This window comes from Raphanus sativus, chromosome 6, assembly GCF_000801105.2.
Source record: "Raphanus sativus cultivar WK10039 chromosome 6, ASM80110v3, whole genome shotgun sequence".
Lineage (NCBI taxonomy): Eukaryota > Viridiplantae > Streptophyta > Magnoliopsida > Brassicales > Brassicaceae > Raphanus > Raphanus sativus.
This window is the reverse complement of record NC_079516.1, coordinates 11,575,643-11,601,658: the sequence shown is the minus strand read 5'-3', so window position 1 is coordinate 11,601,658 and position 26,016 is coordinate 11,575,643. Positions and strand designations below refer to the sequence as shown.

Genomic DNA, 26,016 nt, shown 5'->3' with positions numbered 1-26,016 from the left:
CAGATTCTAAGGTTCTTATTGACGCGATCACAGGAAACAAGAACGTGACCGCTATTAGAGGGATACTCCATGACCTCGGCGTGTTGAGTAACTCCTTCTCCTCTATCTCTTTTAAGTTTATTTCTCGCAAATGTAATGGTCCGGCTGACCTGTTAGCGAAGAACGCTCTGTTCCTTTTGTCAAATAACCCCTCTGTCGTTGGAAACTCTGTAGACTGATTGTGTTAGAAGTAGTGAAAAGCTTGGTTTGATAAAAAAAAAAACGTAGCTGCCCAATGAGACTAATGAGAACCACATCCGAACCATGTATAATTTTAGATGAGATATGAAAATTGGAAAGGTTGGGAACATTATCATACATAGAAAAATCCAAATACATGTGACTTTAAGTTCATAAACAGTAGTACAAAAATAATAATTTAAAACCAACCGACAAAAAACACAAGTTCAGTAGGCGAAATTACAAACCCAAAAACCACGTGACCTCAGTAATCACCATAATGTTTGATACATTGAAATAGCACTGTAATAATAATAATAATAATCCTATGTCTTAATTAAGTTGTAGGAACGTAATTAAATCACGGTTTACAACAATATTACGAAAATACCAGGGGACGGACAAAAGCAGAGCAGATGTTTTGTTTCTACCTCCGGCAACGAGTGATGGAGGAGCAGCCTCGAGTGTAGGGATGAACTGGACCTCTAGCTCTGAAGCAGTTGTGAGTGTAGTAAGATCTTCCAGATCTTGGAGGACACGGGACTCTGTTCGCTGACAATGCACCGTACGAGATGTAGTATCTCCTCCTCTTCCAGTACAATGACCGTCGATCTGCAACAGCAACACCGACGTCGTCATCTTCCTCTTCTGCATCTTCAAAGCTTTCAAAGTCGAATGCGTCGCCGTGAGAGGTCGCCCATTCGAGTCCGTCGCCTAGGAGAACCACGGAAGGGTTTTCGGGGAGAGATTCAAATCTCGGGAGTGAAATGAAGAGAAGAGAGACAATGGTAAGGAGGAGGTTAAGAGACGGAGCTGCCATGGCAATGCTAGAGATGAGAGGCAGGCAGCGAGTAATAAGAATAAGAGAGTAGCAGCAGGTGGTCACATGAGATGAGGTGACTTGAGAGATTATACAGCTGTGAAGCTTCGCTTCTTGAGGAGTTCTAATTAATGCTCACCATTTATTTATGGACCCTCGACCTTGTTGAGGCTTTTCGGGTGTGGTGAGATCCGACGATGAGCCCACGGTGTAGTAAATATTATAAGAGATGTGATCATCATCCTTCAATTTTTAATGAGCTGGGCTGGGCTTTATTATTGGTTTTATCTTAAAGAACATTGATAAGCTATTATTCTTCGTCATCCAATGGGCTTTAAAAGAAAATTCAAAAGTGACATTCGAAATTCGAAAGCTATTTTGTTTTGAAAAAACATGTATTTAATTATGGTCCGATCCATGTAAAAAGATAAATGAGCAAAGCACCACCATCAATTCACTACTATACTTATAAAAAGAAACATTAAGGACCTCTGATGATTGGGAATGTTTCCGTTTTTAGATTGCCAAGCTTGAAATAAACATTTAGGTTTAAATAAGTAAGCATCTATCACTATATGCTTGAAATAGGTTGAAATAAGTAAGCATCTATCACTATATGCTTGAATAGGTTGAAATAAGTAAGCATCTATCACTATATGCTTGAAATAGGTTGAAATAAACATATATTTAGTGTGGCAACAACAAAAAGGTCGCACAGAAGCCTGAAGCTGATAACATCTATCACTATATGCTTGAAATTATTTCATTAACAAAAATACGATATATGATAGTAGTTTCTAATTTACAACCCACTCCAAAACCCATGGAGAGACTGACATTAGAACCATCACATGCATGCCCTAAGCAGGAAAATATAAAGTCAAAAGACTTATAGTTCCTCTTTTTTTATTTGAAATTAATTTTACCGTCCCTGGAATCATCTTTTTCTTGAACATCAATATAATAATAGTAAAGTTAAATATCATCATCTAAGAATCTGTGCATTGCCCACCATCTGATGAGTCCCTATCGCTCCACACCCTTTCATAACCACTCCTCCTCCGCCTCCACCACTCACCGCCCCCGTGACTCCACCACCGCCGACCAGAACCCTACCTCCTCCCCCGCTGTTAACCACCGCTTGCTCCTCCAGGGACTGCACTTGTTTCTTTAGAAACTTCACGTAATGAATAGCTTCGTCGAGCATGGAAGCTGTATCCATCTTGGTTCCACCAGGAACAAGCCGTTGCAAAATCCGAATCCTCTCGCTTATCCTCTCCCTTCGGTGCCTAGCAGCCACACTCTGTGGATCTTTAGAGATCCTCACGTTCCTCCTCTTAGGTGGCTTTACTGACTCAGGATCGATATGTATCGGTTGCATCACGGCGATACGAAAGATCATCTCTCGCATAGCTGCCATGTTCGTGCTATTGTTTCTTTTGTCTTGCAAAACGGAAGAGTAAGCTGTGGTGGGAGAGAGAGAAGAAGGGTTGGCGAGTAATCCGGAACCGTACCGGAAACCGGGTTCATAGGTCATTGAGTCAGGATGGTTATGGTTTGAGTTGGACAGAAAAGGATAAGTGTTGTTGTTGTTGTTGTGGTCGATGAAAAAGGGGTTTGTGTTACAGAACTCTGGAAGCTTCTCCATTTGTTGCATCATGTTCATTATGTCAGAATCCATAGAGAAATAGAGATGGGGAAGCTGTTGAAATGGGAATGGAGAGTAACTGAGAAAAGCTTACAAAAATGAACTATAGGGCTTTCTTTTTTCTTTTAGATGATTGATGATTGATGATGAGAGAAAGAGATGGTATGTGTGAGAAATGGCAATGGTACTACTGCCCAATCAGAACTCAAGTAATACTACGCAAGAAGTGGACGGATTTATATAGCAACTTGTGGCCCATCCTCTTCTTTTAACTTATACTACATATATATATATATATATATATACATTGAGGAAATTCTTCATATTTTCAACTCCCAATTTATGTGTACTTGTCTATATATACATATATGTGTGTATACATTCAATATTCAAATTTGTCTTATTGTCTCGGTGCAAATTCCAGTTTCACACATGCATTCAAATTAACGATTAAATATATTGTAGCAACTAACACGCTAACGAATTTATTGATATAGCATGGTGGGTTTGATTCCTTATCGTTAAACTTAGTTATCTATATAATGCTAATTCTCGAAAAAAAAAATTTTTTGATAAATAATTCTCGAAAATTTTCTAGTGGAAATCATCATAATGTATTTATATGAAACGAGCGGTTAGGTCGCAAAATTTGTTTAGTGGCATAAGCTATGGAAAAGCGTATGTGCATCAGTACATGTAGGAGTTACTATAAGTAGAATTATTGCGTAACTTGCCTTGCATGGGAAAGAAAAAAACAAAAACACAGGAAGTAACAAGCAATAGAAGATCGTTACATTTGTTAGGGTCGATGATAACCGTCGATTCACGCAGGGATTGACCACAAGATCTTAGATCTCATATGGACAGTCAGGATCATTTGTCTCAGACACATGTGTTCCATCGTCTGGCTTTAATTACACGACAGAACAAGCTAGGTGCATGAACCGCTCCCACCAACACAGCAAACGGGATTTCCATTTTCCACCATTATTATTGGTATTATTTAGACATGTTACACATCACCCCACAACTTTATTCCACCTTATTTCTTTTTCTTTGAAAAACTATTCCACCTTTTTTTTTTTTTTTTTTTTTGTAACTGTATTCCACCTTATTTCTCTTATCAATTTTTGGGTGAAAACTTTTTTATTTATAGATCATCCACTGATTTTTCTGGACTGTTACAAAATTATTCTATTTAATGTGATCCAATGAAAATGATTGCTAACCAAGAAATTAAAAGGGATCACTATTTTACTGTGAATTTTTTTTTCTGGTTAATATAAATTAATACGATATGTTTTCTTTTGGTTAGAAAATGTATAACAAATGTTTACACCAAAAAAATGTATAACAAATGGTGGACAAACAAAAATAATATAGTAAAAACAATAGTATTGTTTCTTTTTATCAACAGTCAAAACAATACTAGTATATACTATGGCTCTAACTGGTGACCACAAATGGAATAATAGGAACAAAGAGGAATGGAATGCAGAGGAACAAAATAATAGGAATACTTATTCCTTCTTGTTCCTTGCCAGATTTTATAAGGAATATTTTTACTCTATAATTCCTTAAATTAAAAGGAATGAGAAGGAACATTAGGAAAATAATATTCCATATGAATGGTGTAAAATTTGAGGAATAAAGAGGAATTACCTATTCCCACTCATTCCTTTGGTCACCATTTAGAGCCTATAAATAATGGATGATGATTTATCGGATCGCACTTGACATCGAGTCCTATCGATGGCACGCTTCTCAAGGCCGATCAGAGAACGACCTCAGTCTATTTATTTTATTTTGTTAACTCATATTTTATTTTGTTAATGCATATTTTATTGAATACTTTTGTTGCTTACTGCCACTGACTTTCCTTCTGGCGTGCTTTAAGTTTATATGTAAATTGTCAACTTTTTGTTTTTCATTTTTGTTTTTCGCAGCTTGTTCATTAACCAAAGTATTTATGATGAAATCGAAAAATAAAGAATAATCATCTGCGGCATCTGACAAGCCGATATCATTCCCAACAATGAGGAGGAAAACAAACAAATAATTTACCAAATTGCAAATGCAAATAGAGATAAACAGTTTCATTTTTATTTATAACTTTTATCCTCTAGATGATATTTTTATTTATCAGCCGCATAATCTTGATATGTCACGAAGTAGATGAAATAAAAAAAAAAACAACCTTCGCTATGCCAAATAAAAAACTACAAGAAAAGTAACAAGAAACATGATCTTATTGATTTAACAAAATACATGGCTCTTACCTTAAAAATACACACACAAGCTCTCACTGTTCTTTCAAGATCTGTCTGCTTCTTTTCGTACAAAATCACATTTAAGACTTTTTATTTAAATATAATTATGATTTTTTTTGTTGGTGGATGGTTCTTCCCCATAATTAGATGAAAACAAGCAGACAAACCAAGTGCTTCGATCTTGGTTTTACCTTCTTATATTGACACGAAAGCATACAAAATCCTACGAAATGGTGACGCTTCACTGCCAACACCGATTACACTCTCTCAATCAAGAAATCAATTTATCCCTTTTTAACTTTTACCCTACACCACTACAACAATAAATACTCATCCTTGTGAAACTGTCCTCAACATTTACGTACAATACATAAACACAGCTAACGTTTGTTATCAGCAAGATCAAGAAAATATATATCAAAGATTCCGTTATTCTTTTATCGTTTACCAATCATGCATGCATGTTCAATTAAGAAAAACCATGCATGTAACTTTTGTAAACTTCATAAACTGCATCATCTTATTTGGTGAGCTAAAAGGGGAACAACTAATGTTATTTATTGTTTAAGCTTTGCAATTTCTATAGCAAGTTCGATTCGATAAACAAGCCTGTCTCGCATTTATACTCTTTTTCGACCATAATCGATCCTGAAATTAACTTTCGAGTTGTTTGCTTTTTAATTAGTTTATTATGCATTTGATCGTGTTCCATATCTTCAACAAAGAGTAAGTGGTACTTATCAATATCATCTATCGTTATAATTTCAGAGTTAGAAATTCAAAGTTGGAGGAATATGTACTCGATAAAAACTTAATGATTTCAAAATAAAATCCGGGTCCATACGATTATCACATCTAGGAATTTTTCACAATATTTATTTCATAGGTCTGGGACTTTATCATGACCTTCGTTTTGTTGTTGTTCCCTTTTCTCTCTCGAAAGATCTATGTGACAGCACAGTGGCAACACAGGAGGACTTTAAAAAACTTATGAAGGACCACAGACATATTACGATTTACGCATATACATGTCTTAAATTATGAATATGATTGGTTGATATATGTATGGTAGTGGCCAAGATGTCCCTCAGTCCAATGTATTTTGATATTAATCGTATTTTGGAACCAAACGATAATCGAAGCGGTGTAAGTAATTATAGTATAGTTTATGAAAGTGTATAAAAACAAATACAGATTCGAATATTTGTAATAATTATTGTTCTACTTAGATCTCTAACTCTATATAAGTTCACTGAAACCAAGGGAATCCCTGATATGTTGAAGACTCTAGACAATTGAGCAAGAGTTTTATTTTTTTTATTTTTTTTTTTTTGTAAATTTAGAGATCTTTTTATATGTAATTTTTTTTAAAAAAACAGAGGCCTTAAACTAATGTTTCACCACCCTGACTGAAACACATACAATTGTTTCGCACAATGCATATTTTCAGGTTGGGCACTAAGTATGTTACAATAAGAAGTTAATTATTGGAAACAAATATCATATCTTATTTCCTTATTTTATTTTAAAATACTTGGGTAAGATACCAAAACTGAGATATGTTGCCTCCCAAGGCAAGGTAGCAATACAATTGTGTTCTTGTCCCAAGCATCATTTATGCTCCTTGCTCCACTAACAACCCGTTTTATATTTTTGATTAAACTAACTCAATCCAATTATTTTCACACAAGGCAGTAAGTAAATAAAATGCTAACTTCATGGAAAATTACATTGTTGTCTGATTATTGATAAGAAAAAAGATCGTCCCACGTGAGATATCCTACAAAGGTCCCAACATCACCACAGAGAGTCTCTGATCATTACAATATCCTAAAGATTAGATTTATATAGACATTTTCTTATAATATCTTCTTGGGCAAGTGCACTGTATTCTTCTGACACATTTCTATCATCTTACCTTTTTAATTCTTTTGTTTTCTCTTTGAAATATTAAAGAAAATTTGAGATTTTTTTTTTGAAAAAAAGAGGTTGATACATTATCTTTTCTTCGGTGCATTTTTCCTCTTCTTCGTCTCCTCTATCTCTCTTTCTTTTTTTTCATTTTGGATAAATTCTCATCTTCTATCTAACAGGATAAAGTTGATGCCCCCTCTGTTTACTGGCGCTATGCAATGCATATAAACTATTTTATATCATATACATGGAAACATAAGGTGATATATATTAATAGGAACGAATAAATATTCGAGGTATTGTCAAATTAGCGACATCGTGTATGTCAATATAATAGTAGGTTCCAACTAAAACTGAACCGATTAAATATTTTTTTTTTCTGTAGGTGCTTGAACCGATTAAGTGTTTTAGAAAATGTTTCAAGATGCAAACAAAAGTCAAAATCTAGAACACGGAGGCTTGGTACGTAGGAACGTCCTTAAGCGATAATGTAGATGTACCATTTAAGTAATTTGTAAGAGTTTAGTAAGATTGGGGAAAGAATGGGGACAAACAAATAGGTGGGTTGTTAAAGATTTTTGATTTTATTGAACTATAAAATAGTAGGCTTTTAAATTGGGTAGGTGTTGAAATACAGATCCCAATTTTATTTAATTTTGTTTTATATATTAGAATTTTCCTTTTTTTGTTGGTTTGTTGATTATTTGATATTTTGGTGCTTTCTTTGACTCACTCGCACCTACTTCTCTTGTGTTATGTTAAATGTACTCATCTCTAAACTTTCCCGGCCGGTGCACCACGCGACAAATGCAAAACAAAATAGGATGTAATATATCGATTTGAGAATTATTGTGTAATATATTGGTGATATAGATGGATATATGTGGAAATCGGACTTGCTCACCCGTAAGATTAACTCCATCATCAAAAATCGGATCTCCGCGATGAGGCCACAAAGTGATTACACAGCAAGCGGTTTGATTCAACTATGGTTCTCTCGTCTCGGGTCCTAGTTAGAAATCAACTTAGGTTTCTCCTCCGACCCCTTAAGGATTATGGCTGGGCCCAAAACTTTACTTCTCGCAGGCATTCTAATTCTGGGCCATGGCCCATAGCTTCTCTCTTGTCGCTTTTTGATTATCATTAATGAGTGAGTTCACATCTAAATCACAAAGGCCAAATATTATATTAAGACCCATAGGCTGAATGCATACATCTAAGTAGAAAGGTCCACTAAATATAACAAAAAGAATGGGATAAAAAGTTGAGCAGGTTAGACCGGTCACCGGTGGGTACACAGGAAATGACTGTTCACACAAACACACTTCTCTTTTTTTTTTTGGTCACAAACACACTTCTCTATCTAACAAGGTTGGTGTGAAGATCTGCATGCTTCTCAAATTCTTACTCTCCGTATCCATTCTTTATCCGACAAGCTTCGCTTGATTCTGTCTCTTGACAAAAAAAAATATCTTCTGTTTGTTAATTGACCGTTTTCGCCCACAATTTACAACTCTAAACCCTTTTTTCTTGGTTCGGGACAGAAATCATATTTGTTATCACAAGACCATCTCATTACAAGCCAGTTCTTTTCCCTCCCTCTTCCAACGGCGGTTTCAACTCTCTGCTCAACTACAACTCGACTGATGCTACAAGTCACGTGGCTTCAATGGCCATCACGTGGAAGTGTGAAGGTGGTGGAGATCTGGTGGAAACTACTTAGCTTGATGAGACTCTATAATCAATCCAACAGCCGGACGAGTTCAATCTCTTTCTTTAGTTTTCTTACTCTATCAGTTTAGTGGACTCTAGTAGTGCTTCTGGTTTTTTCTAGTTAGGTTACTTGTGAACAAAGCTACAAATCAGAGAAACGTTTGTTTGTTTGTTTGCTTGATTTGACACTAATGTTAATCCCAACTTATTAGAAACAAAAGGAACACTTATTTACAGTATTTTAACATAGATAAAGATCCCATCAACCAAGGAAGAGGCAAAAGAAAATGCAAGAAGGAAAGTCCGTTGATTTTGGAGTAAACATTACTGATCATGGATGGATGGCCACTTTGGAGTATATATATTTGTGAATCATCAACTGATCATGGATGGATGGCCACTTTGGAGTATCCTCTTCCACATATCCTTCCCAACGGTTGAATCCGATGAGCTGAAACATAAAGAGTTGGACTCATTCAACAACACTTTTGACAAACCAAATCTACAGAAATTTTGAGAGAGTGATAGTAAGTACCTTGTGAGTTGTGATAGTGATCTCAAAAGGGAAATAGATTTCAAGGAGGAGGAACATGATCCTTTTTGTCATTAACGAATTTAATGATTTGGAAAAGGACTTGTTGAAGGGATTGCTCAAGCAGTTTCCTACGACAACTTCGAGAGAAAGAAAGAGAGTCATTTGGGATATTTAGAACAATGAGAAAAAGAAAATAATTAACAACCACACTCAATAAATAAGAGAGTTAGTTTGATAATATGCCTGACTCTTTTTGTTGGGGTGTTTATGAATCCAGGTAATGAAATGCTCAATCCTGTCATCAATTTTCTTTTCCACTTGTATTTCACCACATTGTACCTAGTGAACAAAAATACTAATTAAGCGAATGGAATATCAAGCAATTGTAAATTAGATGATTAATTGTCTTAAAAAGAGCAATAATGAGTAGTAGAGAGTTACGTACGTAAGTGATGTCAAAAAGCTCCAAATCAAAATATTTAGGGCGGATAAGACCAAGTGCTCTGTGGAAGCCCTCCATCCATCAAAAATAAGTTGCATACAAAAATGATCTCATCATTAACCTAAAATCTCACAAAACCTACTTCACAAAAGAAAGAAGGCTAGCCTATGATCTATCAAAATACTCACAGCGTAGAACCTCTCGTATCTCGAATGATTCCACTTCCTGCGCGGAGAACCCAATCATATATATATATCAAACACCACTTCGATGACTAACAAAATAAAATGGACCGATCTATCTATCTATCTAGAAGAGTTAGATTCTGTTACCAGTTCCTTCAGCTGACAAACTTCGCAGTTCATATTCGAATACAATGGAATGGAGAGTAGCAGAAGAAACTTTCCGATCGATCCAAACGCAGCGCTTGAGAATTTTATGATCTCGTCCAAACGTACAAGCAAACTGCTTGCTTACCTTTTCTCCCCCTTATTTTATTTATATACCCAAACCATCTTGTGTCTTCTTCACCACCACCCCCCTAGTCAAACTTTCTTTTTCAAAGCTCTGTTTTGGGTATGGATCTCTTCTTCTATTGGGCTTTATTATCAGGCCCACCATCTCTCAAATTGACATTGTGTTAAAAAAAAAAGCTATAACTTCCTCCTCCTTGTTTGATGATGATTGATCAATTTCAGTGTCGCTTCAATTACAAAAAAAAAAGATTTCTTTAATGATTTGCATTAGTGTTGTTGTGGACTGTCCTAGAAACACTTTACATATCACAAATAACACTTATCTTTGTTCAGTGTCATGGCATATTCATATGAGTTTTTGGAGAGAATTTTAACATCTATCTGAAAAGTTAAAATTCGAATTTATTAATACATACATATATATATATATATATATATATATAGTAATACGCCGTGCATCATGATAAAAATCTCTTATTTTCTTTTTGACGGCGATGAAAATCTTTTATAATTGGCAAGGTTGAACTCTAAACCTTTTGGTATCAAAGAAATAATGAATTTTACTCAAACCACTTCCACTGATATATATATTTGGATGATATAAATCAAGAACAAGTTGACTGGAGTTATACAATATATATATTTTAAACCCCAATCTGAAGAAGCAACCCTGCTAAAGACATTAAACGTTTTTCTCTCTCTGTTTTTAGCACCAGCCATACTCTCATGACCAGAAAAATAACAAAACCATTAACCTCAAAAAAACATAATGAACTTAAGTAAAAAAAAAGAGCAGATGAAGTAAAAACTTGTATAAGATGATCTCTCTAAAGGTGTCTTCCGATAGCTTTCCCACAACGAAAAAGATTATCTGGAGGATTGTACTCATTGGACAGACTCTTCACTGGATCCCACACCTTTAGATAAAATTGTTGTCCCAAATATTGCCTGTCCCATTTCGCCGATCTCATATTCCACATCCCTTGATTGTCCAAAGACACCAGTATAGTTGTCCAAGCGTTTGGATACACCTGTCATTTTGTATATTTTTGCCAATTAGAACACAACAACAACAACACAAGCAACAGCTCAAAAATTTTGTAATTAAGTTGGTTTTTTTGTACCTGAGTTGTGTGTCTGGTAAGAGCATCAGCAAGATTGTAAAGTCTTCTCTTTGCAGGCGTCCATTGTCCAGAACCAAATCTACATGTCATGACAAAAGAAAACAGTTGGGGAAAATCTGACTTTAGAGTAAGCAACAAGCATAATAATGCAAGAAGAAGAGAGAGGAAGACTCACCCTACAACCCAAAAGTCATAACCGTCAAGGTGCCAAGACTGCACTGACTTCTCATTGTTCTGAAACACAATTTCGAGAAAATCATGGAGAGATGCTTGAACAACAGATGTCGCAACAGTTACACGCGAGTTAGAAGGGACGCTCTGAATAGCATTCGTGCTGAACACTCCAGCAATGTTGAAGTGGTCAGCGAGTTTTACAGGCGTCTCTGAGTTCACATAAGAGACTCCGTTAACCGCATAGCGTTGCTTTCCGTTGATCAAAGGAGCTGAGTTTGAGAAAACAAATGACTTGGTCGGTGTGATTTTCCCATAGTGGAATGATCCTTGAGGGTTTGGTCTAGCTGCATTAGCCGTTAAGTTCCACCTGAATGTTCTGGCTTGTCTCATGGACCAAATAAGCTCTCCAGGAGGAGGAGGGGGAGGAGCACCAGAAGCTGGGACGCGGGAGTTTGAATAACGCAATAGACCAGTAACGCTAAGCTTCCTTCTTACGAACCGGGTGCTTGCAACGATGTAATAATCTTTAGGAGGTTGGTCTAAGGTCACGAGAACAGAGAGAGACTGGCCTACATGAATGTCGAGAGAATCATAATCGTTTTGAATCACATGAGAGCCTTCAACTTCGACTACTTTCATCGTATGTCCTTGGATTCTGAAATTGAATGAGCTTGATAACCCAACATTGGAGATTCTCAACATGTAAGTCTTCCCTGAAAGACAAACAGAGACACATGACGTACACGACAAGAAACAATTTTTTTTCTGGACAGCTGAGAAACTCCTAAACTCTCACCTTGGTCTCCTGTAAATGTAGTTTGGGTTTGTCCGTTTATCAGCATTCCGTCTGGAAATGGAAGGACCTCGCCAGAATCCAAACGCTGTTGGAGTGTTTTGTGGTTGGTTTTAAACCAATCACCGATGAGTAAAGTGAAGTCTGAGACTGGGAGAGGGTAAGGGATTGGGATCCTAGGCCTTGCATAGACGTTGATAGCTCCGAATCCACCGGCGGCTTTGTGAAAAGCGGTGGAAGGAAAGTAGTTGTAAGTTCCGATCTGATCTTTGGTTTGGAACTTGTAAGTGAAGTTTGAGTTTGGTGGGATTGGACAGTTTGTTCCCAATACACCATCTTGCCATGAGTTCTTCCTCTGCTTTATTCCATTCCTATAAACATTTGGAAATAAAAAATCAAAAACCCATTTCTAGTAATGATCAATGAAAACTTTCAGAGGGTTTATGAATCAGAGAAAGTATAAAAGGTTACCAGGTCAAGAGGAAAGGTTGGTCAAGTTTGTTGATGAGGTTGAGGATAATGTTGTCATTAGTCACAACCTCAAGTTTTGGACCAGGGAACTGACCATTGATCAGAATCACCTATAACAAACAAAATATATCAAAATAAAGAGTAAAAAAAGTCAGAGCATAGAACAAAAAAAAAATGGATCTCAGAGTGTCCATAATTAGAAAGTGTTGTTTTGTGCACTCTTTGTACCTGTTGAGCGACACCAAGAGGAGAGATAATGCCATAAGTCACTGTCCAAGTGTAGAACTTGTAAGGGCTTTCTCCTTTCACTGACACCAAACTGCTCAGCAAAGCTAAAGATCCAAGAAGAAGAAGAATATGAAGCAAAGATGTTGCTTTCCCTCTTGCCATTTTCGTGGCTTTTTATGAGAATGATGCTGACTGGAGACTGAAGACAGCTCAAAGGCTCTTTCTCCTGAAATGGGTTTGAGAAACGAAGAGGACTTTGGTCTATAATAATGCAATTAGATAGCGAGAGTTGCGGGTGACATGAGTAAATGAGATTTAATTTTTTTACAAAAAGGTGGTTCTGATAATCAATGTCAGTGAAGATCTCGAGATAGCTTTCCCTTTATTTTGTTTGTTCGTTTGGCCAAAGAAATTAAACTCAACTATTCATAAATTAACTTCAACAATTTTTACATACAGCATTTAACATTTAGACACATGTTTTGTTTATTAAATTTTAAATCTTTGTCAGTCATATTAGATCTATTCTCTACTCAGGTAACATTCACATTTGAATTGCTGTAACTTTATACTACTATACGTTGTTTTGGTATATAATTAGTTTACAATAATACTAAGGAAACTTACAATGAAGTTGTCAATGTGAATAAAGGATAGTGGATAACGCGGTGACAACGGAATTGAATGGTTTCACGGCTTCACGCGTTTTAGTTATGACTATTGCTTCCAGATAAAGGTTAGCTTTCCATTATTCGACAAATAATTCCGGTAACGATTCCATAAAAAGAAAAATGAAATGAAAATTAAAAATATAAAAGTGAAATATAAAGAAAATTAGTAAAAGAAGATAAGCTTTGCGTAAATATGATGTCCTAATTTACGCCGCTGATTAGTGACTAAATTCGCCCTGTTGCAGTTTCCTTGATTAATCATTACTAGCTTTTGATCCGCGCGCCCGCGCGGGTGTATATTCTTCATGATTTTATGTTTTTGTTAGTTGACAAATTCCTTTATATAAGCATTTTTGACATGCAATTGAGTTGTGATATGTATTGTATCTTTGTCATTGTGTTTAGTGTCCAATTTAAGACTTTTAGTTGAATTCTTTAAGTTGTATTTATTTTTTCATAGTATTTAAAATTGCCAAATTATACAATTAATTATTAAATATTAAATGTTTGTTTAATTTTTTTGTCAACCTTAATCATTTTGTTGATTGTATAATTTTACAGAATTGCTGCGTAGCCCATATTAATTTTTTTTTGAAAATATAACATGATCCACATTTCCTTAGCCCATAGCCCGTAGCCCATTTCAATTTTAGATAATTGTCAACCTTAGACATTAAAAAAAGCCCACATCAATTTTTTTTTCCGCGAAACCAAACAGAAACAGTTCTGTTTCGATGACTTTTTAGTTTCCTGTAGAAACTTCTTTTTCTTATACAGATCTGGTTGACGGTGGCTTAGGTCTTGTGGCGATGTAAACATAATAGTGGTTGAATTTCTCTCTCGAAGGATGAAAGAGGGTAGATCTATTGACAACATCAAAATATATCAACGAAAGCGTAAGATTTGTATATATTTTCTTGTAATTTGTTTGTAACGATTTGTTGTTTCTTATTCTGTTTTCTGATTTTTTTTTTTGTCAAGTTCAAAGGGATGCATGCGAAGAGCTTTCAATCGGATAGGTATAGCTTGTCCCAGATTTAATCATGGAGACATCTTCATAAAGAATCAGTAGCGTCTTTCTGTCTTGTTCGTGGAATGGTTCCTTATAATATCTTTGTTATATGAAAAGGTAATTCTAATCTGGAGTATTATGTTGATAAATTTTTTTTGTTGATTTGTAAAATTTTTTTTTAAAGACAGAAGGACCGGGGAGCATGTAACGACAGAAGGACGGGGGATAAAATCATATGAAGATCTTAGCTGAGTTTTCTAACCGAAAAGAAAGGGATGGTGCTGAAGTTATGCCTCAGGTTTTTTCATGGCCTACTCATTCTTTTCAGCCTTATGTGAAAAAATGCTTAACTGAGTCTCTCCTCTCTATAGGGTCCAAGGCGGCGCGAAACATGGCCATCTTAAAGGCCAGAGGAGAAGAAGTATAACAGAATTGTAAGACCGGCTCATGAGGATCCGCAGGAACAGAGAGAGAAACAGAGAGGCAACACTGAGTGGGAGAGATATTTACAGTTGGGAAGGAGAGACGCTGAAGAGATTGTGCAGAAACATAGACAGAGAAACATCTCTGATTGTCGGAGATACTTAGAGATGGGAATGAGAGATGGTCAAGAGATTGTGCAGAGACATAGACTGGTAGAGACCAGTGATCAAAAGACTCAAGAAAGTGTGCAGCAACATAGACAGAGAGAGACCAGTCATGACAGAGTCATGGTGAAGGAGACAGAGAAATGAACGTCGGAGATATTTTGAGATGGAAAGGAGAGACGGTGAAGAGATTGTGCAGCAACATAGTCAGAGAGAGACCAGTGATGACAGAGTCATGATGAAGGAGACAGAGAAATGAGTTACAACAAAGGGAAGGCACACTAATCAGTTAGTAAACATAAGTAGGAAAAGTAGATCATCATCTAATACAATCAGCATATGCTTATATTGTTGCCTTTATAATTTTTGACGCAGGATATTAGAGATGGAGCGTCAGAAGTACCAGTTATGAAGATGCAAAAAAGGACTTCGATGTTTACTTGAGGACAGAGTTATATTACGGTTAGTTTATTGAAGTGAATAGGACAGTGGTAAATAATATTTCTGATTACGGAACCATGGATTTTTAAGACGGCATATTGATTTAGGATGCTAGCGGACATTGTTTTATTTTTCCATGACTTCGTCACTATCTAAAATCTTTATTATATGAAAAGGTTTTATATAATCTATGGTATTCTGTTGATGAACATAGTCTGATGATTTGTTAAATTTTATTTAGAGACAGAAGGACCGGGGAGAAAGTGATAATAGAAAATCTCAGGCACCGTCATAGTGAAGGAGACAGAGAGATGAGTTATAAGAAAGGGAAGGCTCACATTTTCCAGTCAGTAAAGATCATTCTTGAAAAGTACATAACATTGTCGCCAATTTATTTTTTGATGCAGTAAATTAGAGATGGAGAGAAGCAATTAGCAGTTATGAAGATGCAAAAAAAAACTTCAATGCTTACAGGAAAACAACCATATTGTGAAGGTTAGTATACTGATCTAATGTATCTCTATACGTAATTTTAAGTGAATAGGAGAGTGTAGATTACTGAACATTGATTTAGTAAGGTGGTGAACATTGTTTGAGTTTAGAGGTTTTTTAAAAAAAAATTACTCAGCGATGTAGTGTTATACAGGAGAGGCTTTATTTCGGTGTTGTTTTAAATTAGCACAGATAATTCATGCGTTTATGTAAATCCATAGAATAATAGTTATTGAAACTGCATAGTTGGTCGAAAATGTAAATAACATGTTGTCTGTAGAACTTAAAAACAACATTGTGAACCAGCAAGCTTTCGTCCACCATAGATGACCTACGTAGGAGTGAAACCTGCATAGATCAAAAATAGAAAATCCTTATTAGTATTATTTAGTACTTCCTTACAAAAGAAAACACACATAAATATATTTTTAACCTGTAAAAGAACACGTCCATGAATATACTTAAAAGACATCAAAAATTTGAAATAGACCTGGTGTATTAACTCACCTTTTAAAGGTTGTCGAAAACTTGTTTGAAAACTACGTTCATAGTTTTCTTCTGTGGTTTGCCATCTTCGTCTAGAATCAGAATTTTCAATCCTTTTTTCGAAGTCACTCTAGATATAGCGACATATAACTGACCATGTGAAAAAACAGGTCTTGGTAGATAAAGACCTACTTGAGATAGTGATTGCCCCTGACTTTTGTTGATTGTTATTGCGAAAGCCACAGCAAGAGGAAGTTGTCTTCTCCTCATTTTGAAAGGCAATCTGGTGTCAGATGGGGTAATGAGCAATCTAGGAATATCAACTGTCTCCCCAACCCTCTCTCCTGTTAATATCTTAGCTTGAACCATAAAATCCATTAGCTGAGTGATCTGCAGTCTCGTCCCATTCATTAAGCCATCATTAGGCGCTATGTTTCTCAGAACCATAACAGGACAACCAACCTTTAGTCTAAGACTATGGTTTGGTAAACCTGAAACCTTAATTGTGTTCAGAAAATCAGCACTAAGAGCTTCATTATTTGCAGAACCTGTATCAGACGGATCGATGCTATCAGCAGAGTTATAGATTTTTTCCTCACCTGAAATAGAAAAAAAAATTGAACATTAGAGTGAAAAATATGTTTGAGGCGAAATCAGAAGATGATTGTGTAAAAATTTACCTTGTAGCTTGTCCAACATATATTCATTAACTCTGTTAACATCTTCGTTAGTTGGACAGAGGATAGCTCTCTCTTGAAAAAATTTAGGCTCTTTTTTTTCATGCAATGAAGTTGCTGTGCCATATATCCTTTCGCAGATTGCTTCTATAGGATCATTACAGTCTTTAATCAAAAATTCATCTGGAATTTCTATCTCTGCCTCACCATCATTAGGCTCTGATAGCTTACCATCACCAACTTTTAATATCCATTCTGAAAATTCTTGAAGATCCTTAGCCTCTGCCACTGATAAACCGGCTGATAGCAATCTCATATTCTTCGTGAGCTTAAGTACTCGGCAGTGGTTCCAAAGATATGATGAGTTAAGTGAGGCCATAGCTATTTCAGCTCTACCAGCACCATTAATAACAGGCAAAACCTGCCTAAAATCACCACCAAAAACGACAACCTTCCCACCGAATGGCTGTGTGTCGTGTTTCCCAACAATATCAGTTAAACTTCTATCCAAAGCCTCAAAACAATACTTGCTCATCATAGGAGCTTCATCCCAGATGATAAGTGATGATGCTTTCAATAAATTAGCTTGGTCACTTCCATGAGTCAAAGTACATCTAGAACTCTCGTCTGGATTAAGAGGAATACTGAACCTGGAATGAGCCGTCCGACCACCTGGCAACAACAGTGATGCAATGCCGCTTGATGCCACATTTAGAACAATATCTCCTCTTGATCTGATAGCTGCAGAAAGCAATTTCCAAAGGAAAGTTTTGCCTGTTCCACCAAAACCACTAACAAAAAACATTCCACCATCTCCTTTATTAACAGTAGAAAGAATCTCTTCATAAATCTTTCTTTGCTCGCAAGTCATCTTCGGTAGATCGTTTTGCAGAGTCTGTAACAAAGCAGAACGATCGTAGCTGCGTTCATCTAACACCAAGACGTTTGAATCGTGGCTACTTGTCTTTGGCAGTTTAGGCATAGTATCAAATCTGGCGAGAGAAGTTCCATTTCGTTTCAAAGCTTTTTCAATCTCCAGTAAAGCATACTTCTTTTTTTCGTCATCACTCAGCATCAAACCTATGATGAATATGAAAAAGGTAGGAAAGCAAAATAAATTATAAGTCTGGAAACGCCTATAATATATATAAATTGAATAATCTTTGGTAAAAGTAAAAGCATACCTGGTCGATTAAAAATCCTTCTCCTAGAGTGCTCGATATCTTCAGACAAAAACATCCAAGTGTTTTCCCAAACAGACTCTGGCTTAGATAAAGTGTTACTCATAAGCATCATAACAAACACTTTCCGTAGCTCACTTGCTGTGCTCTCAAAACTTCTTCTTACTATGTCATCAATGTACTCTTGATCATCATCTAATAACCCACGAGCCGCGCATGCTTCTTTGTAGCTCGGATAGAGAACATCTTCATATGTTTTAATGTCCTCATAGCTGGTGGGTCCTCTGACCATATTCAACAATACACGCAAGTAATAAGCATCTTCTTGGGTCCTAGGAGCATAGTTAATCCTCCCCAAAGCAAATCCCCGTTTCCTCCTATTGAACTTCTTGGACTTTTTGTCGTAAGTATAGAAGTTTGGGATCTGAGCATAGGTCAATGTTCTTGCAAAGGAGTCGATCTTGTTCAACTCAAACCAAGCTAAGAACATTGTATTTTCAATGAGTTTCCGAGTGACAACTGCTTTCAATTTGTCTTTCCCTCTGAATGTAATAACTTGCTTTCCGGGTAGATGGAAACTAAGCTTCTCAACAGCAGTTGATCGATAGTGAATAGGAAATGCAAGTACTCTCCATGTTCCTTCACATGTCGAAACGTATCTGAAAAAAAAATATATCCATATAAATCTCAGCTTACTATTGTCACGTTGTATACTGTAAAGAACAATGATAAAATTACCTGCAATCGAAGAATTCCTTGAGTTCATTTCTTTTCTTGTCAAGATTCTCCTTAGTACAATCAACATCTCCTAACTCACTTGCAACAATGTGGTCTGGAGGTTCAACAGCAACTGTGACACGGTCCTGTCCTTTATTAATGTATTTGAATAAATACTTTATAGACCCAACTTGGTTGCACCACTCTACGTTGATATGAGCTCTGTAAAGAAGAGATAATTCTCTGTTATAAGGAATAACATGGCGATTGTCACATCTCACTCCACCCTTCATAACAAAGTTCTCTGACTGTTCACGCCTTCTGTAAACAGGAAATCCTTCTTTATTAATAGTGGTCTTCTCAGCAAATGATTTAGGAAATGACTTAGAGCAGCGTCCATTCTCCATGCATGGAGAATTAGTATTAGCTCGACCACATGGACCATGAATCATCATATCCTTAATGACCTCATACAGCTCTGGTTCTTCCTTCTTGTTAGGAATCTCTGCAGATATGATGTTGTCAATATCGTCTGTTGTAAGCTTCTTTGCCTTCTTCATGAATAAGAGAATGTGAGCATGTGGCAAACCACGTTTCTGGAACTCAATGGTGTACATAGCTGTTCCATTAAAAAAAAAATTAGTCATAATTTAATTTTCCTGAAAACGTGAATACCATTTATAAACATGCAGAAGGTAAAGGTTTAACTTACATGACTGAGTCTCTCCCAAAATTTTTTTTTTGGTTAGAGTATCCATCAATGAATCTAGGGTGTGTCATATGTTCTTCCATCCTTTAACCTTTCACTAACAATCCTCATATGAAAAGAATTTTCAGGATCTGTGTTGAAGCGGTCCCTTGCCGATCTAAACTTTTTAACATATGGATTGACTTCATTCAACATCTTCATCAAAGTCTCAATAACATCTTTCCTGAGATGATCCTTTTTCTTGACCTGAATTTTATGTTTACCAGAGCTACAAAACAAATTAAAAAATACCAATATTAGACATCTAAAAGGTCATATTAAAAAAAAAAATATATACCTTATACACTTTGCTCTGTTTTCAACTTCATTCTCTGTATCAACTATATATAGCTGTCCAAACTTTGGTTCAGTTCCATCAGGTGGTGTAATACCAGCACCCAATAAATGGTAGTTTTCTCCTTGAAGCTGAAACATATCAGGGCCTCTTCCTTTTTTCAGAGACCTCTCTACTCTTCCACCAAGAGAAGTGAAGGAAAATACCATATTGTATGGCCTTATATGTTTCTGAAAATGTCTGCTTCTTGGGTCATCTCCTTGCAAAAGATTTTTTAGAACAGTCGGTGGTTCCTTTAATAAAGGCAGTTGCACTTGTCCTTGCATACAACATAATGAAAAAGTAGGATTCTTTGCGTTCCTACGCTTGTTTAGCCGTTCTCCATACCACATGATAGCACCACAATGAGAACAATTATAGTCGGGATCACCTTCATCTAAGTAGCCTACAAATTTTGTTTAGCAAATAGAAACATATACATAAGACCTTATTATGAAAATAAATACATGTTATTGAATAATGAGAACACACACGTTCGTTACCACTTACCAATATCACCACTAAGTTTTCGGGTAGCTGATTTTGGCACCTTTACAACAGCATCAGTGTGTTCTGAAGTAGGTGCAATTCTTTCTCTCTCGTTTACCTCAACCTCTGGCTCAAAATGCGTAAGATCATCTAAATCAGAGTCCTCATTTTCTGTATCAGTGTTCTCTAGAGAAGAACAGTCAAAGACTTGTTCAATATCTGCATCAATGATCCCTGGGTAACAAAAGACAAATTTATGAATGATCAATAATTGTAGAAAAAAACATAAGTTGAATAAAGTAGCAATTTAAAGTTTAGCTACCTCCAAACAAATCAGTTCCGAATAATTCATCTTCTTCTTCACTGGTTTCAGCTGCTGCATTGAATGTAGATGATGATGAACTGCTTTTTCTTTTCCTCAGATGTGCTATATTAGTAATGTCTTTCAATACATCACTTGAACTTCTTTTATTTTGGCATCCCTTACTTTTCATTGATTTGAAACAACTCTTTTGTAGATCCTCTGGTATAAAATAAAAAAATGTAGACATGTGTATAAACTGTTGAACAGGTGTGAGAAAGCAGAATTTTTTTAAAAAAAAATAACTTACTTGATAATGAGGTTAAGCAAGTCTGTGAAAAGATTGGGGTGTCGATCACTTGGTCTTTCATTTTATCAAGACCTTGCAAAGATTAGAACATTTATTCGGTCTGTTACTCTAAGTTGTAGGTTTTACATGATCGACCATGTTTAAAAATGAATCACTTACCAACGACACATCTTCTTTTATTTAAAGATGTTTGTGGTGAAAGCTTGCTTATTTGTTCATATGGCGGAATAGTGTAGTTTGGAACAGGCCGATTCTCAATATTTTCGAAGAATCTGTAGTAAATAGAACTTAATGGAATCGCCAGGTTTGATTTGGGATTAGAAAACCTTTGTATGTCTTCATGGTTTTCACATGCATGACTGACTGTTGTTGTTCTTTTTTTCCTGGCAGTATGAAATCCTATTTGGAGTTTGTCTCTCTTGCGACTCATGATGCATGTGATATCGCTATAGAGGTGTTCTTTGCACGAGAAAAATGAAGAAATAATGGTGAGAAGAATGACCTTGGTTAAGTTGAGATTGCAAGTAATATCGAAAAGGTAAACTCCTAATTTTCGGGTGTATTTGTAGATTTCACAATATATGCTAAGCTTAAATTTAGGAAAATAGTTATATTAGGATATTAATCAAGGATATTTTATGTGATTTGGGTGATTAATTGATCAATCTAGTAAGGAAACTCGTTGGCAATTTGATTAATACAATAAATAAATTGATGCTGCCTTTTTTTTTTAACTTTTTAATCGGTTGATTTTAGATACCATCTCAAATTGAAGTTTTTATACCTGTATGGATGGCGTGTTGCTCATAAGAAAGGTGGATAAAATTTTCGAATATTTCTACAGGGTTTCACAGCTTCTGTCAACTTGTCAGGTATGTTGTTTCATTTATTTCGACTTTATAACTTCATATAGTCTAGAAAGCTTCTCTTTAACTTTAGAACTGTATGAGTTGATTGGTTAGTTAAGTTGTTTAGATTATTTATAAATAATTATATCTTGATTAATTTCATAGTAAATGAATTTCTTGTTAAAGGAAACAATATTGAAAACCAGCTTATTATTAAATAACCGAAAATTAAAAAACGTTTAAACTGAAACAATTAAACTAAAATCCAGCAATGCATAAGAAAAAAGTACTGAAAATGGAAAAAGCAAAATAAAACATCTTGAAAGCAACAGAGGGAGATTTTGTTCTCGTAAACCCTAAGTGTTTAGTCTGTCTTTGTCTTTTCCTGCTTGATCTGTTTAGAGCACAGTTTTTTAGACGTAGATGATTGTTCTTGTAGATCTGCAACATCTTCCTTGCGCTTTGAATAGGGAGTTTTAGGATCTTCCGTAGAAATTGAATACAAAAGCATCACCTAAAATAAGCATAAAAAACGTTTTGTAATCCATAGACACAAGTTAGTAGACTAAGAACAATAAGAGAAAAAGATAGGCAAATACAACAAACTTACACCAGCAGATGACATAGTAGATGAAGATGTTCCCATATCAGTCATTGCATCAGAATCAGTCTCAATACTTAGTAATTTATCACCAGAAGAAACCTCTAGAACCAAAAAGGTGCATGATCCACTTGTGACATTATCAGAGTTTATAGAGACTCCAAAACAGAATGATTTTCCCACCAAACCAAGGATAGGTTCTGGAAGTATCTCTGGATCTTCTATCTATTAAAGATTTGAAACAATATATTAGTTTTTTTAAAAGTAATAGAAAATTATACAGTTATTAATAAATTTACCTCTGCATAAGAACCACAATATATGAGATTTTTTAAAAGTAATAGAAAAATATACACTTATTAATAAATTTACCTCTGCATAAGAACCATCCCACAATTCTTCAGCTTTATGACCAATGATAGATGTTGCAACAGAGCCTAGTAACATTACATTACATGTCTCTGAATCATCTCTCACTACCATATGAAGTTTGAACCTAAGTATGTTGACAATAAGTGTTGAATAAATAGTATGATCTACTTAAAAATATTATTCAAAAAGGTAAATATTATTCAAAAACTTACATGGGTGCTACATGAGTCACATTAGAATTGCAAATTTCACAACGAAACATTGGTTTATCTTTCACTGTCAACACTTCATAATCAATCTTTGGCAGCTTATTGACACGTTTTTTGTGGCGGTTACACCCAATATAATACCATGCATAATCAGTGTCTATTGCATCGACAGTGCAAATGATCTTACAAATCCCGACCTGCAAATGCATATTTTTAAAAAGTTCTATACGATCAGTAAGCATTAAACAAACCCTGGGATCAGTTAACCTAGCAATATACAAACCTGATTTGAGGCAAGGACTTCTGAAATGGGCTTGATCTCAGCATCATTCCAGTCATACTGAATGCGCTTGCCATCCTTCTTTCCATTAGATTTCTCAATAGGAGCAAGTTGTAACTGATCATTTGACAGCCTAATAAATTTCAAACACATAAAAATCATGCAATCACAGGAGCACATTCAATTAAAAATATTTCGATATAAACACTGAAGCACAAACCTCTCTGTTAACTCCAACACTTCAGGTTCTGTTGGATTGAGGTGCAGAACGCTTGCACTAAAGGCGTTTGTGATTTGTACCTCTCCTAATACAGGAATATTAACATGTTAAGTTATTTCCCAGAGTAAAATGTTTAAATAAAATAATAAAGACAGTAAAATACCTCTGAAGATTTGGATTTTTGCAAACCTTAACAAACAAACAGTAGGGCTTTCGTCATGTTTGTCAATAAAAGCTTCAATTTGCTCAGCATAAGTCCCCCAAAGACAGCATGCAAGATCATTTCCTCTGTTAAGTGAAAGTTTTGTAAAAAAAAAAAAAATTAATTACTTACCAGTTTATCACACCATTTAGAATTACAGTTTTAGAGTACTTACTGCGTGTCCACTAAACGAAATTCCACCCTTTTTCTGTCTTCTCCTTGAGCTTTGACAGTCAGTACATTACCAAGCTCGTGAATTCTCCCTACAACATCTGTCACAAAACGATCTTCTGTTAGATTCAAAAATATTTTATTTAAACAGAAAATATATAATGAAACTTTATATCAACACAAATAAGGTACCTATAAGGTAGGGTAGGTCTTTTTTGTCCACGGTTCCAATGTTTTCATAATCCGCAAGAGAAAGGAATAGCCGATCATCGTTTAAACCGGAACCTCTTAACACGGTTTCATCTAATATACTCATCTTGTATGGATGTCGTGTTGCTCGAAACTGGCCACCAGCAGGATTCATTTGAAAATTTTCAATGACTCCCCATTTTCCCACTGGGATCTCACGTTGAACACGATACATGTGTGTTCTTTTACAAGTTGCTTGAACTTTGTTTCCCTAAAAAAAAACAAAAGTAATATAAGCATAAATCGTTGAAGAGTTAGGTTCAATATAAGTAACAAAGCTGTAGGAAATTAGAACTTACCCACTGATCGGCTAAAACCATCTCAAATGAATCTCCATAACTTGTGGTCTGCCTCCAAGAATGTAAGCACTTGACTTGAACTCTCCACTGGTTCTTGAATGGACGAAGTTTGGTGAGAGGAATAAAAGTCGTCATTTCAGACATTTTTAGAGTTGCTTAGGCGAATGATATGGTTTTAGGTTTTATGAGCATATAGGTATATATAGATTTTTAGGAAACGGTAGAGATACTGATTAATGATTTTCGTAGCTTTTATGTTTTAGATTTAGATTTTATATTTTCGAATATACTTAATGATTTTATTCCTAAACTGATCAATTAGTTATAAATTTAGCGATATCACATGCAAATCGGATTTAAATATGAAGATTTAAAACGTGAAGTGCAAGATAGGCATTGAAAAGGAATATTCTAATAGGTGATTTATATAGTAACTGAATTTTGATCTGTTTGTTGCGTGATATTGCGATTTGAATGCGCAGAAAGCAAGGAGATATTGTGATAGCTGATTGGCGAGAATATTGGAAAACAGCCTAATTTGTATCTTATTGTTATTAATACCAGCAATTAAAGGGAGTTATTGTCGGCAAAATCTTGGTTATTGTTTCTGCAAATCGAAAACTTATTTTGATCCATAACAATCGTGTTGGTTAAAGGTAATCTTGGTGGTTTAGAAAAATCGAGCTTGGTTCAATTTAAGTACAAAACACTGAGTTTTAACTCCAGTGGCATTCCCTTGTAAATTTTGTGCAACTTTAAGGGGTTTAATCTAATTGTACTTCCCCTTTAATAGTTTAGATGGTCATCTGCCTTGTTGAAAGGTGTAACTTTGGTTATTTACTGCAAATCTGATTAAATATTGTGGAAATTTATAGTTGACTCGGTGAACAATACGTAAGAATCAAGTCAATTAAAGAAGATAGTAAAAAAAAGAATCGTATTTAAGCAGCATAATGATGTGTCGAAGGATTATATCAGGACAGAGTAGGAAGCATGTGGGGGGAGTAGTTGATGAAGCATCATTGCTTAAATAAAACTAGGTCCATCAACCACTACTGTTTGATTGTTTTTTTTTTTTCGTATTGTCTCTGAATCTAAGCATAATCTAGTGAAGCCACAAAAGTCAACAAGGGTTGCCCGTATTAGGAGATGTGAAAATCTTTCACTATAATAGAGTGTCACACGCTATGTTTCTCTTATATGTGTCTTGTAGTGGATACGTATTTTGTGTTAACAAAACAGCATACGCAAGTCTTTTATGTCTGTTGGGCCTAGATAGTTTCGAAGTTTTT

The 26,016-nt window shown here is 35.5% G+C and overlaps 5 protein-coding genes and 1 long non-coding RNA gene across 10 annotated transcripts; 1 reads left to right on the top strand and 5 right to left on the bottom strand.

Annotated features, from left to right (window-relative positions):
- Positions 1 to 338: 338 nt before the first annotated feature.
- On the bottom strand, positions 339 to 1,172 carry LOC130496326 (protein RALF-like 34). The gene has a single exon (XM_056988309.1). It carries the CDS (start codon positions 1,037 to 1,039, stop codon positions 647 to 649), a length of 393 nt encoding a protein of 130 aa, XP_056844289.1. The 5' UTR covers positions 1,040 to 1,172; the 3' UTR covers positions 339 to 646.
- Positions 1,173 to 1,797: 625 nt separating this feature from the next.
- LOC108834329 (transcription factor HEC1) lies at positions 1,798 to 2,909 on the bottom strand. The gene has a single exon (XM_018607670.2). It carries the CDS (start codon positions 2,718 to 2,720, stop codon positions 2,025 to 2,027), a length of 696 nt encoding a protein of 231 aa, XP_018463172.1. The 5' UTR covers positions 2,721 to 2,909; the 3' UTR covers positions 1,798 to 2,024.
- Positions 2,910 to 8,733: 5,824 nt separating this feature from the next.
- Positions 8,734 to 10,119, bottom strand: LOC108834328 (uncharacterized). The gene is made up of 5 exons (XM_018607669.2): positions 9,894 to 10,119; positions 9,565 to 9,786; positions 9,368 to 9,458; positions 9,120 to 9,256; positions 8,734 to 9,035 (listed from the first exon to the last, which is right to left on the bottom strand). Exons 2-5 carry the CDS (start codon positions 9,637 to 9,639, stop codon positions 8,916 to 8,918), a joined length of 423 nt encoding a protein of 140 aa, XP_018463171.1. The 5' UTR covers positions 9,640 to 9,786; positions 9,894 to 10,119; the 3' UTR covers positions 8,734 to 8,915.
- Positions 10,120 to 10,595: 476 nt separating this feature from the next.
- LOC108834330 (L-ascorbate oxidase homolog) lies at positions 10,596 to 13,142 on the bottom strand. Its single transcript, XM_018607671.2, has 6 exons — positions 12,828 to 13,142; positions 12,600 to 12,709; positions 12,132 to 12,499; positions 11,337 to 12,048; positions 11,162 to 11,240; positions 10,596 to 11,068 (listed from the first exon to the last, which is right to left on the bottom strand). The coding sequence occupies exons 1-6, from the start codon at positions 12,987 to 12,989 to the stop codon at positions 10,865 to 10,867; spliced, it is 1,635 nt and encodes a 544-aa protein (XP_018463173.2). The 5' UTR covers positions 12,990 to 13,142; the 3' UTR covers positions 10,596 to 10,864.
- A 1,077-nt stretch (positions 13,143 to 14,219) lies between these two features.
- Positions 14,220 to 25,384, top strand: LOC108830705 (uncharacterized). 5 transcript variants are annotated; one of them, XR_008935696.1, is made up of 8 exons: positions 14,220 to 14,394; positions 14,487 to 14,627; positions 14,695 to 14,808; positions 14,882 to 15,559; positions 15,780 to 16,033; positions 21,664 to 21,811; positions 22,030 to 22,145; positions 25,207 to 25,384. It is a non-coding gene; the product is annotated as an uncharacterized LOC108830705 (long non-coding RNA). The 5 variants fall into 5 exon arrangements; XR_001946214.2 differs by having other exon boundaries at positions 14,480 to 14,627; positions 14,699 to 14,808; XR_008935697.1 differs by having other exon boundaries at positions 14,480 to 14,627; positions 22,118 to 22,145.
- LOC108830702 (uncharacterized) lies at positions 17,141 to 18,268 on the bottom strand. Its single transcript, XM_056988650.1, has one exon. It carries the CDS (start codon positions 18,266 to 18,268, stop codon positions 17,141 to 17,143), a length of 1,128 nt encoding a protein of 375 aa, XP_056844630.1.
- Positions 25,385 to 26,016: the final 632 nt, after the last annotated feature.

Excerpts from the sequence above, each read along its gene's own strand:
- LOC108830702 (XM_056988650.1), bottom strand. The coding sequence starts at position 18,268 with ATGCTGAGTGATGACGAAAAAAAGAAGTATGCTTTACTGGAGATTGAA.
- LOC108834329 (XM_018607670.2), bottom strand. The coding sequence starts at position 2,720 with ATGGATTCTGACATAATGAACATGATGCAACAAATGGAGAAGCTTCCA.
- LOC108834328 (XM_018607669.2), bottom strand. The coding sequence starts at position 9,639 with ATGGAGGGCTTCCACAGAGCACTTGGTCTTATCCGCCCTAAATATTTT. Across the intron at positions 9,257-9,367 it reads TAAACACCCCAACAAAAAGA|TTGTCGTAGGAAACTGCTTG; the intron begins GTCAGGCATATT and ends TTTCTCTCGAAG. Across the intron at positions 9,036-9,119 it reads TCACTATCACAACTCACAAG|CTCATCGGATTCAACCGTTG; the intron begins GTACTTACTATC and ends TTTATGTTTCAG.
- LOC108834330 (XM_018607671.2), bottom strand. The coding sequence starts at position 12,989 with ATGGCAAGAGGGAAAGCAACATCTTTGCTTCATATTCTTCTTCTTCTT. Across the intron at positions 12,500-12,599 it reads CAACCTTTCCTCTTGACCTG|GAATGGAATAAAGCAGAGGA; the intron begins GTAACCTTTTAT and ends AAATGTTTATAG. Across the intron at positions 12,049-12,131 it reads TACATTTACAGGAGACCAAG|GGAAGACTTACATGTTGAGA; the intron begins GTGAGAGTTTAG and ends TTTGTCTTTCAG.
- LOC130496326 (XM_056988309.1), bottom strand. The coding sequence starts at position 1,039 with ATGGCAGCTCCGTCTCTTAACCTCCTCCTTACCATTGTCTCTCTTCTC.